Below are 17,850 nucleotides of genomic sequence, written 5' to 3' on the forward strand. Positions count from 1 at the left end.
ATATATATATATATATATATATATATTTATGCGACAGGTTCAAGCTGAGGACGTAGCTGCTTACCTAGCGAATGGCTGCAAGAAGCGGACTCCCCAAGGCAGACGGTACGCTTGGCTATTTCCAAAGCAATAAACAGGAACAAGCCGGGCCCCCGTTTGCATCGCAAGCCGCACAACCCCAAGACGGTCTTGCAGGTGGAGACGTTCCTGTTTGTTGCGAAAGCCGTCGTATGCGCAACAGAAATACGTTTAGGAAATAATCTAGTGCATTCATTTAAAAGGCTGAATTCCGGTTTGATCACAGATAGAGTAGGAAGACGCCGCGCGCACGACATGTATCTATTTAAAATGCAATCTTGTGCATTTATTGTATAACTGATTTTCCGTTTGAGAGCATTCAAATGCACTGTGGTCTCTGTCTACCGGTCTACCGCCAGATACACATGTGAATTACCTCTTTTGTTTCCTGCTAAAGTGTAAAGTATCTATACACGACTATGATTTCCAGTGAAGTCATAACAGTTTTGATTTAACAGAAGGAATGCTCAGTCGATACCTCTGAAGAATTCGTTTCGTATATTTCTGCAATACCGCCGGGGGAGACGAGAAGGCTGGATCCTTTTTCGAGACTCTCTTTCATGGATTTTCTGAAAATCAGAAAAGAACAACAAGAATAACAATTATGATTATTTTGCGGTAATGGAAAACAACAAAACCAACATTGCATTCCTCATTGACCTAATGCCGCCGCAGCTGCCTCTGCCGCAGCTTTCTGCTATCAACTCTGACGGACTTGTCTGCAGAAATCGCATCGGATAAAAAGATCAACTGGCCATATATTAAACACCAACGAACCACTGAGGCCGCTGTCAAGCGAAAATGGCCCAGGATATCTCCGAACTGCCCCGTCGCCATCACGGCCTGCACAGGAGGAGGAAACAACGCGGCGGCCGCCAAGGACACCTCACGAAAGCAGCTGATAACAACACATCTTCAACGAAATTATCGTGAAAAGGCGCTACACAAATGCAGAGGATACCCAGAAATATCATCATCAGCAGCGCAGAAGCAGATCATCACAGTCCACCTTGGCATCGTACCAAACCAAATCGACGCAGAAACAAAAAAAACAGACGATTGCGGGTTTACGGGTCACTCATAAAGCGATGGCAAGCTTGTTTCCTGTCCTTTTATTGTTTAAATTGGCGCCACTTAATTACAGCAACGTAAGTGAGTGCATTTTTAAAATTATTATTAAGGCTTTGCTCATTAACTATTCCTTGCCGGTGCAGTAGGCACAACGCCGTGGGGAAATATGGTGAAGATGGTGGGTTGCCTAGGAGGAAACATTTCAGATGCCTCGACAATTGCAGCCGTTCGGTGGTAACGGTGGATGTTGCGCCAGCCGTGCCACTTGCGAATGTGGCGGTTAGGCCGAATGGGGAAGAAGATAAGCGAAAGAACAACGACCACAAAGATTATCTTGCGGCGACGGGTCGTGCAGTAACGCCGCCATATCCAGACCAGCAACACAGGTACCCAAATCAAAGAACCCTGAACGAGCAGCTGCATTAACAAGCAACGAATGTCGGCCCACACACTCAACTCATCCTTGGGATGTATACCAGGCACGCATCGCCAGGGCAGCATGCGGGTCCTCTCTGCCCAGCCGCAGGCTCCGCCGTTGCCGTTGCTGCTGCTGCTGCTGTCTGCAGGAGCGTTGGGGGCCCTGTAACGCAGGTTGGAGAAAGCTGTCACACCAGAAGAGGAGACTGTGGCGGGGGTTTTCGGCGTTGAGGGCCCAAGATGGTGCGGCAAATACAGAGGGAGAAAATCTGCATCGATCACCACAGGGTATTTAAGGGGCCAGAAACGGTGAAGGGGATGGCGCAGAGTCTGACTGAGCTTCTTTATAGCAGCAACATGCTTCAGTCGCAGCTCTAAAGAGGTGAACTCCACCCCCAGCGGGGTAGCACATGCAGATTGAGCTGAACTGCCGCCCCTGCTGTTGCTGCTACTGTATGTCTTTTTCCTGCCGATTTCCTCTAGGGTGAAATAACCATGGCGACGACGGGAGGTGAGGATGCGCCCCACGTGGGTCCTCTCGCTTTTCTCAGAAGCTCCCATGACCTTTTTGCCAGGACAATGAAGCTTGTAATATAATAGACGTTTTTCTCACGTTTTTGGCGCTGTAAGTAGGAGTGGATGCCCGGGTCACCTCAGACACTGCAGTGGGAGCTGGGAACCAAAGAAATGGAACTGAGTGCCAAATAGTGGGAAGCAGAAAAAGAACAGAGGCTCCTCAAATTTATGCCTTCCCTTCGAATGTCTTGATCGAGAACACAGATGTTCAATACAACGCCAATTTTCTCGTTGGCCAGGGGGGAGGCGCCATTAGACACGCTCGTAATGCAGGCCAGTAACGGCCATCGGGGTTGCTGAGGAGAAGCAAATACTGTGATACTTATTCAAAGAAAGATGTTATTTTTTAGTTTGTTTGTTGGCCAATTAGAATTCAATTCCTACGAACAGAAAAGCTGTAGTCTTGTTGTGAGCTCGCAGCGGCTTGTAACACAGCCACCCGCCGTTGCCAGCATGCTGTGACGGCAGCCCCCCCTTCTCCCCCCACATAATGGGTATTACTATATTAAGTTAATTCATTAGCTCCGAAACTTGGACAATTTCCGAGAAGGGAGAAAAGGGCAACGACGCTATTGTCCAAGTGCGCCGGGACTCGCATTTGAGTGAACCACCGGTCTGCTGAACCAGACCGGACCTGTTCGCCAAGATCTGAAGCAGGGGGAGCGAGTATAAATAATTCGTTTCTGCTAACATACTACGTTTTTCAACCTTAATTGTCTTTTGACAGGGATTCTGGGCATTGAACAACAGCCAAGCAAAATCCCCTACACCGCAGATTGCGTAGAGACAGGTAATAAACCAGCTGCGTGCAAATAATTTATTTTCTCCGTTTTAAAGCCGCCCTAAACACAAATTTAAAACGATTGAATCAATGCACTTCAGAAGTACAACATAGGGGGAACAACAGACAACAGATCAAGGAAGCTGTCCAGGAACAGCGCATGCACGCGTGCATATATACGTATATATATATATATATATATATATATATATATATATATACATAGATAAGATTATGTGTGCATACACTCATTTCTAGACGTTCACGTTGATTACCACGGGTTAGTGGCAAACTACCTGCACAGGTGGATACTGTATGAGTTTATACTATGTATATATGTTCCTTTTCCTTCTCAGCATAAACTGAGAATAAAAGCTGAGTGAAACTAATAGTTAACTCCCTTAAGGCGAGTACACAGACAGACAACATGACTGACTTGCGTGCCGCCCTAGGAGCATCCCGGCAAACGGATACATCTCTCCCTCTGCAGCCGGCTGCACGATTTCCTGCTGTTTATTCGGTAAATCATTCTCCTCTCCTTCATCCGTTGGAGAACAACACAAACCTTGCACACGAAATGGTACACTGATATTGTGTGAAGAAAACAGAAACACCAACAGGGCCTCCTCCGGAGGAGTGCTAACCACCAACCTCCTGCTAAGGAGTGCTAAGGAGTGCTGACCACCAAGATGCATCAGTTAAGGTAAAGCGAAGGCCATATAAGCACAATTATTTTATTGTGCCACTTTATTTCACTCCTCTGCTCCCAGAGCGTCATTTTTGCTGCGATTTCCATTAGAGAGCGCAGGTGATGCCGAAATTAAGGGAAGTCTTGTTTGCGTTATATGTCAAGCTAGTGGAAAGTCAGCGTAAATGCAGCGTAAATACAGATCATTCTATTGCTGAACTGAGGTGTACATTCAGAGGAAATTAACTGTAACTGGCTGATTACTTTCGCGAAAGTCGCACACATGCACGGATTCACGGTGTAGACACCGCCGGGCAGCGCAGCTGCACTCAGCTAGCTGGAACTAACCCCTCTAAAACTCATTTACTGTTATCTCCAGTTAGTGCAGATGAACAAACCCAAACACAAATGTGCGATTCCCCTTGCTCACACGTGTGGCAGCCACTGGCTCACAGGCAGCCCCCGTCTGCCTTGGTCGGCTTAGATTTGCATGCATGCAGGCATACATGCAGGAGTACATGCAGGTATGTATGCACAATTGCATGCAGGGAGTCATATGCATATTCCTTTTGCGCATCTGCAGCGTCTTTCCTGTCTTCTTTCGTGAGGCCCCGCTGCGCACGGTAGAGAAGTGGGGACAAACGATATATGAGCAACTCTCGGAACCGCTGAGGAGAGGAGGTGAAGAAGAAGTGGAAAGTTTTACCTCAGGTATCATCAAATAGCGGTGCGGTGTAGAGACAGGTGAGCGAGTTGACCAGCGGCGGTCGGTCGGTTTGCCCAGCAGCAACAGCAGCAGCAGCAGCAGCGGCAACGGCAAGCTGTAGGTCGCTTCAGAAAAATACTGCAGCAACCCGAGGTATGCGCGATCAAAATAAATGAATTAAAAAGATAAAAGACATTTAATTAATGAATTCTTTTAGGGGAGAAAAGAACAGAACGTGCAGTCATCATCTAGCTTCGGCTGCAGCAGCAGAAGGTTGCGGCTGCGGCTGTCCGCTGCAGCAGCCACACAAAGGCTGAGGACCCTCTCTGTGGCTTATCTCGAATAAAGGCTTAAAATCCTTTGCTTATTATATTACCTCTTCAAAGTTAAACAGCGAAATTCAGGGAAATTACTTCTGTCTTTACACCTAATCTCAAGCCGCTGCTCCTCTTCGGTGTCGCTGCCGCTCCTGTGCACTGCCGAGGCCACTCAGCTGCCCGCCTCGGCTGCTGCCTCTGCTGCTGTTCTTTCTTGTTTCTCTCTTCTTCTTTTGCAGCTACAAGCAGCACAAATAACTCTAATGACACACGCAAAAGCTCCTGAGAAGCAGCCACACTACGCAGCCCGCGCTGCACTTCCGCTGCAGTGACAGCAACAGCCAACGCAGCAGCGGCAGCTGCGGCAGCAACAGGCCCAGGGGCCCCACAACAGCAAACTAAGACACCTACAGCCCGGCACACGGCACATGCAACGCATGCAGGGAGAGCGACCCTTCAGGTGCTGCTGCTGCTGCTGCTGCTGAGCGCCGGCCGAGCTGCTGCAGCCGCACTGCGGCCCCCTCCCTGCCCTATCACTCCGAAAGAGGGGAGGTGAAGGAGCCCAGCGCTTCTCTTTTGAACTCCAGCAGCTTCGCCTTGAGCAGCAGCAGCTGCTGCTGCAGCTGCAGAGGCAGTAAACCAGTACTCCTTGCCTACAGCTGCAGCTGCACCTGGCGTGCCGCCGCAGCGTCATTTGAAAATGATTGAAGATGTGGACAAGCATGTACTCCGCAAATATGATATCGTGCAGAAACTGGGCAAGGGGGTGAGCTCGCTTCCGCTGTGCATACACCTCAGCAGTTGCATAGCCTACCTGAGCTGTTAAAGCTGCGTCTACCTGCTGATGGGGGCCGAGGAATGGCTAACGCATTTTAGTTCTCTCTCTGTCATTTATCCCCAAGGGTGGATTCAATGTTGACGTTTTTTGCGTTATGATTCTAATAGTCTTTGTTTTTCTCGGGGTGTTGCGTTGTCCTGGGCTGCCTTTGCTTCTCTGGCGTTGGTTTAAATGAGTATATTTGCTTTCGTTCTTCTGCATGCATCTGCCGCATTTTCAGGCATACGGAGTGGTGTGGAAGAGCTATGACAGACGAACAAATGAAGTAGTGGCGCTGAAGAAAATCTTTGAGGCCTTTCACAACGCCACAGACGCCCAGCGTACATTCCGCGAAATAATGTTTTTGCAGCAACTCGCAGGCCACGACAACATCGTACGCCTGATGAATGTTCTTAAGGCAGACAACGACAGAGACATCTACCTGGTGTTTGACTTCATGGGTGAGACAGACGAACAGGTAGACACAGACAGACAGAAGAAAGCCAAACCAAACGATTTGTTTGTAGGATGTGCAAGCAACACACCGTCTAGCCACGGGGTCTGTACACCCCACGACAAACCACAAAGACTCAATCGGACATGAGAAAAGAAACAAAATAGCATTCTTGTTTTCTTGAAGTTCTCTCTGAAAGGGTTTCGCAGAGGGGTGGGATAATGGGATGATAGGGAGTGGCGGGGAGACGAGGTGTTGGTTGGGGTGTATGGACATCTACCTACCTCGTAATTGCATATGTTTTAGTTTGCGCTCTTTATTCCTTTATTTTTGCCGTAGAGACGGATCTGCATGCGGTAATTCGGGCCCAGATATTGGAGGCGATTCACAAGCAGTACATTGTCTACCAACTTTTGCGGGCTATAAAGTACATGCACTCAGGTACACGAGCGCATTTGTTTCGCTTTTTTGTTTCTTTTTGCTGTTTGCATACTTGTAGCTTTGTTGACTTCATCTTCACCGTTGTTTTTCGCCTTCAGTCTTCCCAATAGCCTCCTCTCTGGCTGCCGTTTGTTCTTCTCTTGATTTTATGAATAGTATACTGCTCTTTGTGTCTCATTCTCGCGTCCAGACACTGCCTTTGCATGCGTTTTAGGGGAGCTGCTGCATCGAGATATGAAGCCGTCTAATATCCTCCTTAACAGCGAATGCCACGTGAAGGTTGCAGACTTTGGGTAAGGCAGAACGGTGTAGGAATCTTTGTATCCCTTCTTTATTAGTATTGTATTATTATTGTTATAAATATATTTTTTATATGGACAAATACTGAATGTATGAGCACGATGTCAGAAATATGTCATATATGTGCATGCATTGGCATGTACACACACGCATATATATATTATATACATATATATGTAATATATATAGATATATATTACATATATGTATATATATATATATATATTATATTATCTAGACAGCGAGAGAGAGAGAGAGGATATTAAGAGCAGAGGTCCCTGCATTCGAGGGCGCTTTACCCTATTCCGTCGATTGCGTCTTGTGGCCAGCCGACTGTCATTTGATGGGGTGTTACTCAGGGTGTTGTTTAGAAGGGTATAGAAGGGTGTGTGTATAAGGGCTGAGAAGGGTGTAGAGGAGTTTGTAGCTTAGGGTTAGGGTTTAGGGTGTATTGCGTTCCACGGTATGTTTATGTTGATATGGGATGAAAATAAGGTCAATTGTGCTTGTCAGTTGCTTCGTGCATCAGGCTAGCGCGTTCTGTGGCGCACTCTGAAAGCGGAGAAGCGAGCAGCAACCCAGTGTTGACTGATTACGTAGCGACGCGGTGGTACAGAGCCCCAGAAATCCTTTTAGGGTCTACTTGCTACACCAAGGGAGTAGACATGTGGTCGCTGGGGTGTATCTTAGGTGAACTCCTTTCAGGAAAACCCATCTTCCCAGGTAGGCATCATCCACGAACCTCAATTAATTCTAAACGCTTGGAAACCCTAATTAGTCCCTACGAAACCCTAAATAAGCCCTTGGAAACCCAAAGTAAACCCTTGGAAGCACTAAATAAACCTCTGGAAACCCTCAATGAAACCTTGCAGGGAAACTCTATTCGCTGTAAACCCTAAGTAAAGCCTTAGCTGAGCACTCCCTTAGAAAGCCTAAACCCTTGCATTCCACAGACCCTTGTTAACCCTAAACAGGATGCTCTTCCAGTTTCGCCTCCGCAAAGAGCATACTCGACGGGTATAAACGCGAACCTGTATTCTCTTTTCAGGCTGAGGAAAGCCGAGGTGCATCAGCACAGCTGTTCACGATTGGCGTTGTTCTTTGGTTTTTGCTGCAGGTTCTTCTACTTTAAATCAACTAGAGAGAGTTGTGGCCGTCACTGGGTGGCCGTCTCCTGAAGATGTCGCTGCTATTCGAAGTCCTTTCGCTGCCACCATGATGGAGGGCCTGCCAGCGGTCAAGCAGAAGTAAGGATTCCTAACATGCATTCTAGTCGTGCTGCTGCCGGTGCTTCTGTTGCTGCTGCCGATGCTACTGCTGCTGCTCCTAATGCTGCACCTGCTGACGGTGCAGCTGCTGCTGCCCCTCCTCCTGGTGGTGCTGCGGCTGCTAATGCTGCTTTTGCTGCTGTTCTGGTATCCGCTTCTTCTTCGCCTGGTACTTATTGCGATGCCCTTGGATTTGCATTGATTGTTAGTATATTTTGGTGTCTTCAGCATCCTGTCTCAGTCTTTTCATTTGCGCGTTATATGGGTCCTTCTTTTTTGTGTGTTGTTTGTTTTGTACAACTTCCTTCTTTGCTTCGTTCAAACCTATTTGAATGTTCTTCTGTTTGCTTGCAGGAAGCTAGAAGACTGCTTCCCTGACGCCCCTCCAATGGCGCTTGATCTCCTCAGGCAGCTACTGCAATTCAACCCGCGGAAGCGAATAAGGTTTGTTTGCTGCTTCTGTGTGTTTCTTTTTTGTTTGTCTTCTTTTGCTTTTCGTCTGTGTCGTCGTTCTTCCCTCATTGTGTACCTGCTCTGTGATGGGGTGCCCGAATCGATTCTCCTTCTTTGTTTTCTGGTTGTCTTTGTTTTTCATTTGCCTTATTGCTTCTTCTCCTAGATCCACTCGTCCTTCGCTGTGTTATTTCATGTGTATGGCGGATGGTGCCTGTAAAGGGCCCTCTCTTGTTCTTTGGTTCTTTTCCTTGCTGCTGCTGCTGCAGTGGCTGCTGCATGCTTTGTTATTGCTGCCGCGCTGCGCGTTGGTTGTAGCTGATCATCATCTTTTTTCTCTCTCTCCTGTTTGCTGGGGTGTACGCACAGCGCAGAAAAGGCGTTGGAGCATCCTTACGTTCGGCAGTTCCACAACCCCGACGACGAGCCCGTCTGTAGCCACATCATAACTATACCAATTGATGACAACACCAAGTGGGTCATTACAGATGCGGCTGCCCCTTCAGCTGCTGCTGCACTTGTTGCAGTTGCAGCAACAGGAACAGCCGCAGCAACAGCAACAGCCGCAGCAGCAGCGGCGGCAACAGACTCGTCGCACTGTGCGTTTTGAGGTTTGTTGCTTGGCTGCTGCTTCGGGTCGCCGACACTTGTTGTTTGCTGTCTTTGGGGTGTACGTACGCTGCAGGTATTCAGTGGAGGACTACCGCGAAAAGGTGTATCAAGAAGTCATAAAGAAAAAGAGAGAAACGCGACGCCACCGACACGCACATGCGGCGCCTTCTCAGCCTGCAAGCAGCTCGGGTGCTGCTGCCCCCTCCAGCCGCAGCAGCAGCAGCAGCAGCAGCAGCAGTAGCAGTAGCAGCAGCGCCGCCGGGGACGGGGCTTCCCGGGGCAATGCCCACCACAGCGCGTCTCGCCAGTCGGCCTCCTATCAGCAGCCTTCTCCTGCTCCTGCTGCTGCAACTTCTCACAAGAGCAGCAGCTACACTTACGCGCAGCAGCAGCAGCGAACGGCTGCAGCGGCAGCCCCCTACTCTCCCCCCAGCGGAACCCCCGCTGCAGTGTATGCGCAGCAGCAGCACGTTGCGTACGGGGCCTCGCAACCGGGACGTGATGCTGTTGCTGCTTCTCAATGCATTTCCTCTGGCCACGAACAGCGCCATCCGCATCGGGTGTCTGGATCGATGTATCCTTCGTACCCTTCTGCTGCAGGCGCAACAACAGCAGCACCTGCAGCTGCTGCTGCTGCTCCCGCCGGTGCTTCAGCAGCAGCCATGTACAGTACAGGTGCAGCAGGGGTCCCCGCCGCCAGTGGCGTGTACGCACGCTATGGATGTGGGGCTGGCAGCAGCAGCAGCAGCAGCAGCAGCAGCAACAACAACAGAGGCAGCAGCAGTTCCGTCCTGAAGCAGCGCAGTGGTGGCGGAGACCGCAGCGACGGCAATGCAGATGGCAGGCAGCAGGTGTGTGTGGGGCCCCACACCCTCTTGGTTTTGTGTACTCTCTACATTTCTGCTTGCTTGACTAAGGAATTGCTGTAGCCTTTTGTTTGTTTGTAGTGCTGCTGTACTCCTCGCACTGTACAGGCAGCAGTGCAGTGTACGTACACCTGGAAGAGACATGTTCATCTGTACCAAACTGGTGTACGTTAGTTGTATGTACAGTGTATTTCATGCGCATGCACATATGCATGCATTGGGGGCTTGTTGTTCTCAACCTAAACGCCATGTACACCCCAGTAAGGAGGCAGGGAAAAAAGATGAAGTGCTGTGTTGTGTGCCTGCGTTTATTTCAGTTTTAAGGAGATAAGGAGGGACAAAGAGAAGACAAAAAGGAGACAAAAAAAATAAACGCGGGAGGAAGACAGGCCCAGAGGATTCCAAAAGGAGACACACAGGTGGATAAGGGAACGGAGACAGACAAAAAGGAGACGGACAGAAATGCACCCATCAGATATATCAATCCTGCTGGCGGTCTCTTGCCCAGCTCTGCACAGCAGCAGCAGCAAATGCAGCAGCAGCAGCAGCTGCTGCTGCTGCTGCATTTGGATTGGTGCTGTCTGTTGAGGCATGACCGAAGGTGTGGTGCATGCTATTCTGTTTGTCTCCTTCTTCTTGTCTCCTTTGTCTCTCGGGGCTTTGCCGTTGGAGACCAATACGTAAAACGGGAGACAGAAGAAAGGAGACAAAGAGGAACAAAAAGAAGAGCGCAGCGTTTGTGGCTTTTTGTCTGCCCGCCTGGGCTTGTCAGTCTCTTCTTCCTTCTCTCTCCTTTCCCTCTGCGCTTTTTTAGTCTCCACTTTATCCTTCGATTTGATGGTCGTTCGTACCGCGCTGCTGCTGCTGCCTCCCGTGCGCAGCAGCAGCAGCAGCACATCCAAGCCGCTGCAGCAGCAACTGCAGCAACAACTGTAGCAGCAGCATTGGCAACGAGCGCCAGCAGCAAAGGAAAAGTTGAAGTTCTTCAGCTGGCAGAGAACAACTCTTCGCCCCTTCTCTGGTGTACGTACACCTGAAGACGTGCGGATGGGGAGGGCGGGGTTAAGGGGGGTAGAGGAAGCAACAAAACAGCAGGAAAATTATGAGGTTGTTATCATACAGTTTATTATAGTTTATTAGAGTGGGCCTATGGTTTTAGAAGTCTCCGCGGAAGGCGCAGCAGCGACAAGGAGACAAAAAGCAAAAAAAGAGGGTCTGCTGTTTTATCTGGGTTTGTCTTGTGGGAGGCAGCAGAGCCCGCTGGTGGTCTTCTGTCCCCTAAGCAGGAGGAGACATTGTTGCTTGTCTCCTGTCTCCTCAGCGGGAGACACCGCCCAGAGAAGCTGTTTGCTTTTTTCAGGCTGCTGTTTGTAGACAGCAGCTGCCAACTTGTCTTGTAAAGGGTTTAGGGTTTCGTGCACAGCACGGCAGCAACGAAGGTTCATTAAAGGCGGTTAGGGTACGCCAGAGGAGGTTTAGGGTTTAGAGGCGTTGTTCCAGGGTTTATATAGATGACTGCCAAGAGCACAAGTAGATGCATCCGTCAGGGTGTAGTTTAGGGTTTAGATGAAGGCTAACGATTTTTACATCTAGCCGAGGGTTTAGGGTTTGTTACGGGTAGCAGGGATGCTGCCTGTAGGCAGAACCAGTGCTGGAGACACCCCACACACGGCATCCCGTCAGGTGTACGTGCACCGCAGGAGGTGAACGAGTTGAGCCTTTCAGTTCCTGCTACTCTTACTGCTGCTGCTGCTGCTGCTGCTGCAAGTTGTGGCTACTTCGTGTGCATGCAAGCAGTGCCTGGGGCGGGAGAACTAAAGTCTGCTACATTTGTTAATTAAAACATTGACAAAATGCTGCAGCTGCTGTTGGCATCGGTGTTGCTGCTGCTGCTGCAGCCCCCTCCTGCCCCAGCAGAACGCGCAGGACAAGACGCGATATCTCTGAGGGTTTAGGGTTAGGGTTTAGGGTTTAGGGATTGAAGTTTTTTTGCAACTGTTGAGGGGTCCCCATCAAACTGCTGCGCCACGGTCCCAGCAGGTAGTGGGCCCTGTAGAGTGACTCGGCTGTAGGGAATTTTCTTTGTTCGCTGTCTTTTTCTGTCTCTGTGTCTGCATCTTTTTCTGTTTTTCTCTCTCTCCCTGTCTCTGCCTTTGCCTCTGTTGCAATCTTTGCTGTCTCCACATCCCCCCCTGGCGTCGACGCCTCCATTTTCCTTTCTTTAGCGGCCCCCAAAGAAGCCCCTCCGGGGGCCCCCGTCCTCGGAGCGTCAGTAGGGTCCCCAGCTGGGGCCCCCCGCATTTCTGGGGCCCCCCCTTGTGGGGCGTCAAGGGAGTATTCGGAGCTGTTTGAGGGTTCGCCGAAGAATGCATGCAGAAAGGTTTCTTCTCGCTGCATGTGGCGTTTGCTGCTGCTGCTGGGTATTGCACGTGCCACGTGTGTAAGCTGCTGCAAGTCTGCTTGCTGCAGCTGTTGCACCAGAAGCAGCAAGGATTCAACTTTTGCTGCGTCTGTATCTGCATCTTCCGTCCAAAGGGGGCCCCATCTCTGCGCCTCCTCATCAGCAGGCAGCCCCTCAGAACCAAGAGGAAAGGAAGCGCTCCCAGGGCCCCCTGGGGCCCCCTCGCCGACAGCCTGCAGCAGCTCCTCTATAAGCTGAGCCTCCCCAGGGGCCCCTGCAGCCACCCCCAATCCTTTGCTCTTCAGCATGCGATATGTCAGCAGCATTCGCTCATAGGGCAGCAGCTGGCGCCCCAATAAATACTCACAGTCCGTCTCTGCCTCTAGTAAACTGTTGTCTTCTTCGCTCCACACGCCCCCAGAACCAGCTCCTGCTTCAGCTACCGCCGCGCTTGCTGCTGCACCTGCTTCTCCTGCTGCTGCCGCTCGAGCGCCAGCGGCAGCAGCTTCACTCTTCTGCCTTGCGCTCCCTTCAGCTGCAGCTGCCCCACAATCATCAGCTGCAACAGAAGCCGCCAAAGCAGCAGCCGAGGTAGCACCTGAAGAACCCTCAGCAGCAGCAGCAGCAATGGAGGCAGCAGTAGAAGCCACCGGAGGGTGAAAGGGGACCTTAGAGGACACGTCTTTGCTTCTAGCGCATGCATTCATTCCAGAGACCCCCCATTCCGCATGCATCCCTAGGGGCCAACCTAGGGGTCCCCCCAGGGGGCCCTCTTGAGCGCAGAAGCTGTGCCTTAAGGGCAGCGGGCAGAGGCGTGCTGCTGCTGCCTCCCAGCCCCGTCTGCCTGCTGCTGCTGGCCGCTGCTGCAGCATCTCCGCCAGTTGCAACCGCTGCTGCGTCTGCAGCATTTCAACTGAGAGGGTGCGGGAGAGACAGTGGAGGTCCTGCAGCAGCGGTCCACGACAAAGAGTTGGTGCTGCAGCGCCTGCAGCAGCAGCAGCAGCACAAGCCGCCTCAGCCTGCTGCAGCAGCTCCTCTGCTGTGCGTCTCATTCGCCCCCCACGCTGGAGAAAAAAGAAAGGGTCAACCATTCTGCTAGGCAAACTCCTCCTGCGCCTGCTGCTACTGAAGCACTCTACTGCTTCCGACAGCTCAAATGCAGCAGATACCGCTGCTGCTACTGCTGGTGCTGCCGCTGCTGCCGCTGCTGCGGGCTCGGCTGCTGCTCCAACTGGTGCTGCTGGCACTCCTGCTCGTCCCCGCTCTCGTACTTTTGTACAGACGGAGGACGCAGCTACGCTGTCAGCACCTGCTGCTGCTGCCGCTGCCGCTGCTGCACCTGCTGCTGCTGCTGCTGCTGCTGAAGGTGCACTGGAGGCCCCCCAGAGGCCCACGGTTGAGGGCAGGGAGGCTCGGCGACGCGAAGGCCTTGCTCGCCGCAGCAGACGGCGCCAGGGATCTAACGGTTGCTGCTGCTGCTGCTGCGCCTTCTGCGTAGCACATGCGGGAGTCAAGGTGGGCAGCGGCATGCGCAGCAGGGCTGGTATTCGTTTGCGTGGGGCTTTTGCTGCCGCTTCTTGTTGCTGCAGCTGCCGCTGCAGCTGAAACGATCTCTCCTTGATGAGGGTTCCTCTGGCCTTTGTTGCAGAAGCCGAACGAATCAATCGATCAGCAAGAGCATTCAAATGCAGCTGCTGCTTCTGGAGACGCGCCAGCTTCTGTCGATACACCCCAAGCACACGCTGCTCCTCCCCCAAACACAGACGGCTAAACAAAGCCGCCATCTCCCCTACCAGCTGCTGCCGCGACTTCGAAGCAGCAGTAGCAGACCCTCTGTCTGCTGTCTGTCTCAAGGGCCCCCCGGGGGCCCCCCCAGGAAGTCCACGCGCAGCTGCCCCCTCTCCCACCGACACCCCCGCCGTCGTATCCCCCCCTCTCCAGCCGCTTAGCTTGGAGGGCCCCCGCCACTGCTTGAGGCTGTCGAAGGCCTGGTGCCTCTGCCTCAAGTCATGGGTGTCTTGGGTGCGCTGCTTCTGGTGGAAGGCTTCGAGGTAACTAACTGTTGCCAGCTGAGCGTTGGGGCTCATGACTGCAGAACGGGTACGGTGTACAGACACACCGGAACTGCTACGGGATAACGGCGAAGCAGAACATCTGGTAAACGGCCCCTGGGGAGCCCGAGAAAGGGCCGTCTCAGCCCCCCCAGCATCCTCCGAAGCGCAGCCTGCAGAATCAGCGGCAGCAGCAGCAACAACAGCAGGAGAACTGGCAAGTGGGCCTTCCTCACAGCGAAGACTCTGTAGACGTGTCACCGCTGTCGGATGCGGCGCAGGGGGGCCCTCCTTCTCGATTTCGTTCAGCTCGGAATGCGCATGACTTGTCGTCGCTGCTGCGCCCGCAGAGGCCCCCGCAAGGTCGCCATCAGCGCCCATAGACATTACTGCGGATTTTCAGAACTACGGAAATAAGAGATGTTTCAAAGAGATTTCTTCGTGTGCACTCCGCCGCATTCAACTTTGTGCCGCGGGGCTGCATTGCGGAATCTGGCGGGCTGACAAGCCGCCTTGAGCCAGTCGCTCGTTTTTTCCAATCCTTTTCATTTGAAAAAAATGCAATTTAATGAGTACTGTAGATTCTACCGCTCGGACTCGAAGTGCATGCGCTGCGACGACGGACTGCAGCGGTCGGAGGACCTCACGGCAGAATCCCGCGAGTTTGTAAGCAGTTTCTCCCCTCACCGGTATTTAATTTGCGTTTCAAAGTAAATGCAATGCAAGTAAAAGCAGAAGGATGCCAGATCAGCTGCAGATACTCCAGCCATACGCCCACACAGCCATCACCGGTTCAGTCTGGGCGCCGCCGCCTGTTGTTGCAGCCCCTCTGGCTGTTTGGGTAGGGTTGCCTTCCTTCTTTGATTTTCAGTTCAAATAAAACATTTTCTAATCGCGTTCTGTTCGTCAGGCGTTGTATCCCGCCAGTGGGTCGCGGGTGGCGCGTCGGTGAAGGCTGGCGAGTTCAGCAGAAGGGTGAAGGGAGCCGAAACAAGAATGCACAGCAGGTAAGGACATGCTCTTGCAAATGCAAAATAAGCGCCATTTAAATGTATAGGAAGCAACTCAGAGAATCCAGCTCCCTACCCATATGTGAGACGGAGGACTCCACCACTGTGCAGGTGCCACAGCATTAGCTAGAAACCTGTCTTCGGTGAGGACTGTCGCAAGCAGCGACGGAGTCGAAAGATCTATAAAAATAGACCTCCCAAATCCGCATGATTTCCCGTTTACCCCAGATATGTCCAGGGAATATGAAGGGGAGGGGGGCGGTCATGAGCTACAGCTAATGCTGCAATACAAGACAACTTCACGTACAACCGCAGCTAAACCCCTTGGTACACGCATTAACGCTGCATACAACCGTTAGGCACTTCTTCAATCGTCAATTTCCCGGCTGAGCGCAAGTATAAAGCGTGTACTAACCTCACATGCCATTTGACAATGACAAGCATGAGCAATATGAAGAGTAGCCGTCCAATTAACTTTAAGGCCTCAGCTACAGATACACCGCAGACTTTCCTAAATCATAACGATCTTAGCGTTGGGTAGTCCGTACATTTCAAAATTGGCCAAGCACCAAAACGGAGAGCAAGCGGCCAGATGCAACGGAAAGAGCTAGCGAAAGAGCAAGCGGAACAGGATGTATTCGATGTTGTTCCTGTTCTCCATTGTATTCTGTCGCTGGGTGGTGACTGCCTCCAGGAAACCTTATCTCTTTGCTGCTTCTGCAGCTTCCCTGTGTATCCTGATATCCCTGTTCGTTCCTCGGGGCTTTCTGCCGATCATTCTGTTGGCTCTCCTGTAGAAGCTGCTAAAAGCCTTTCTCTTCTGGTTCCTTAGCCCCTTTAATGCATCTGCAATATCGAATTGGGCGGAGTTTCGCGCTGTAGAAGAAGCAAGCCCGTCACTGTATACTCCTTTCCGTCCTTCTGTGTGCGCAATTCGCCGGCTGTCCTCTGTCCTTGTTTTCTATCTTTTTCTTGGGCCTGCTAGCCAGCACACAACCCACAACTCCATAAACCTTTTTTCTTCCTGTTCAGCTAGGGCAGTGGCCGTGACTTTTTTCTCTCTTCGATGGAAGTATTTTTATCTCATCACCGACTCCCACCCTTGCACATTGCACATACGCGACAGCACATCTCAGAAAGTTGCTATATTCAAGATGTGTTGCAGGGGAAAAGTGTACTCACGCTTATATATAACCTCCATCGTCATCTTTGTAAAAGGGGAAATGCCACTAGCAAGTGTTGTTCTTTAGAAGTTCGAAAAACTAGCAACCTTCGGAGAAGGATGAAACCACTCCACTGCACCCCATATCTGGAAGGTAAGCAGAACCGGAGGTGTGCTTAAAGAATGTGTTTTGTTGCATCAACCGTTTCGTCTCTACAGGATGCTGTTGCTGCACAAGTTGAAATGGTAAGAGGCTCCCAGCCGTTGTTTCCCTCCTAACCGAGAGCAAGCCTTTGTGAATCTCTAATCTGCTGAGCTATTGACATATCATCTATAGATATATTGTCTTTAGATAAGACAATATCAAAAAATTCTGTTATTCCCCTCTCTGTTCTGATGAAACTCCTTCAAAAGTAATCAAGGGTATGCAGAAAGCCACCCAGCTGTAGACGTGGAGTTTCCCCATTTCCTCTACCATTCATAACCATTAGTTACAACAAATGCACTAAGAGTTCTCCGTCCTAGCCAGGGACAGTCGTCAGTTTCACTAAGGGCGACACACTTAGGATAAGCGCTTCCCAGAAGCAGCTAATGGGGGCTTCAGTCTTTAGCCCCTACGCATGCTGCGCACAGTCTAACAAAACCCTGGGGCTGCGTATAAGCGCTGGCCTTGCATGTGTTGCAGCGCATTTGCATGAGAAGCTCCTTTCAATGTGACTTCTATGAAGGTTCTACGTTCTATAGATCTCAGGACAAGCAGCAACTGGGCCGAGCACTCGCCAGAGGCTGTACTTCAAGCACCTCTTTTCTCTCTTTTGACAAATTCAGGTTGGGGGCTGAGCCTACGCACACAATGGAGAGGCTGATGACTGAAACCCCAGGATATATATAAATTTACATATATATATATATATATATGTATGTATATATATATATATATGTATACATATATATATATATGTATGTATATGCCATATATATATAATACATATGTACATATGTATATATATATATATATATTATCTGGGGAATGCCTCTACTATGCTGTGGTTTTGTCTTCTATTGGGCCAATGAAGAGTAAAAGCATTTAACGAGGGTTGAAATGAAAAGTATGCATCATTCCATGCGTTGAATTACTCTGCGGTGTATAATTAACTTAAGGGATATACTTGTTGCTGTTTCTGCTGTAGAAGCGTAGATGTCTTGTGAAGACTGCGTGTACAGCGGCTTCTGTCAGCAAAGTATAGTGAGACAGCTTCTTTCTCTTGGGCTGCACCTACTTGGATCTACGTAGGTTCTTGAGGCTCTTTATAAATATAAATATAAATATATATATGCATATATGCATATATATAATGGGTAGACAGACAAGCAATGGGCA

The 17,850-nt window shown here is 50.6% G+C and overlaps 3 protein-coding genes across 3 annotated transcripts; 1 reads left to right on the plus strand and 2 right to left on the minus strand.

Moving 5' to 3' along the window:
- Nucleotides 1-1,269: 1,269 nt before the first annotated feature.
- EAH_00011740 (hypothetical protein, conserved) lies at nt 1,270-2,127 on the minus strand (the record flags this gene model as incomplete). Its single annotated transcript, XM_013394812.1, has 1 exon — nt 1,270-2,127. One exon carries the CDS (start codon nt 2,125-2,127, stop codon nt 1,270-1,272), a length of 858 nt encoding a protein of 285 aa, XP_013250266.1.
- A 3,207-nt stretch (nt 2,128-5,334) lies between these two features.
- Nucleotides 5,335-9,908, plus strand: EAH_00011750 (CMGC kinase, MAPK family TgMAPK2, putative; the record flags this gene model as incomplete). Its single annotated transcript, XM_013394813.1, has 9 exons — nt 5,335-5,400; nt 5,693-5,912; nt 6,245-6,346; nt 6,537-6,639; nt 7,176-7,369; nt 7,764-7,893; nt 8,269-8,358; nt 8,737-8,841; nt 9,053-9,908. The coding sequence occupies 9 exons, from the start codon at nt 5,335-5,337 to the stop codon at nt 9,906-9,908; spliced, it is 1,866 nt and encodes a 621-aa protein (XP_013250267.1).
- Nucleotides 9,909-11,816: 1,908 nt separating this feature from the next.
- On the minus strand, nt 11,817-14,684 carry EAH_00011760 (hypothetical protein, conserved; the record flags this gene model as incomplete). Its single annotated transcript, XM_013394814.1, has 1 exon — nt 11,817-14,684. The coding sequence occupies one exon, from the start codon at nt 14,682-14,684 to the stop codon at nt 11,817-11,819; it is 2,868 nt and encodes a 955-aa protein (XP_013250268.1).
- Nucleotides 14,685-17,850: the final 3,166 nt, after the last annotated feature.

This window comes from Eimeria acervulina, genomic scaffold (assembly GCF_000499425.1).
Source record: "Eimeria acervulina Houghton genomic scaffold, Eah_scaff63, whole genome shotgun sequence".
NCBI lineage: Eukaryota > Apicomplexa > Conoidasida > Eucoccidiorida > Eimeriidae > Eimeria > Eimeria acervulina.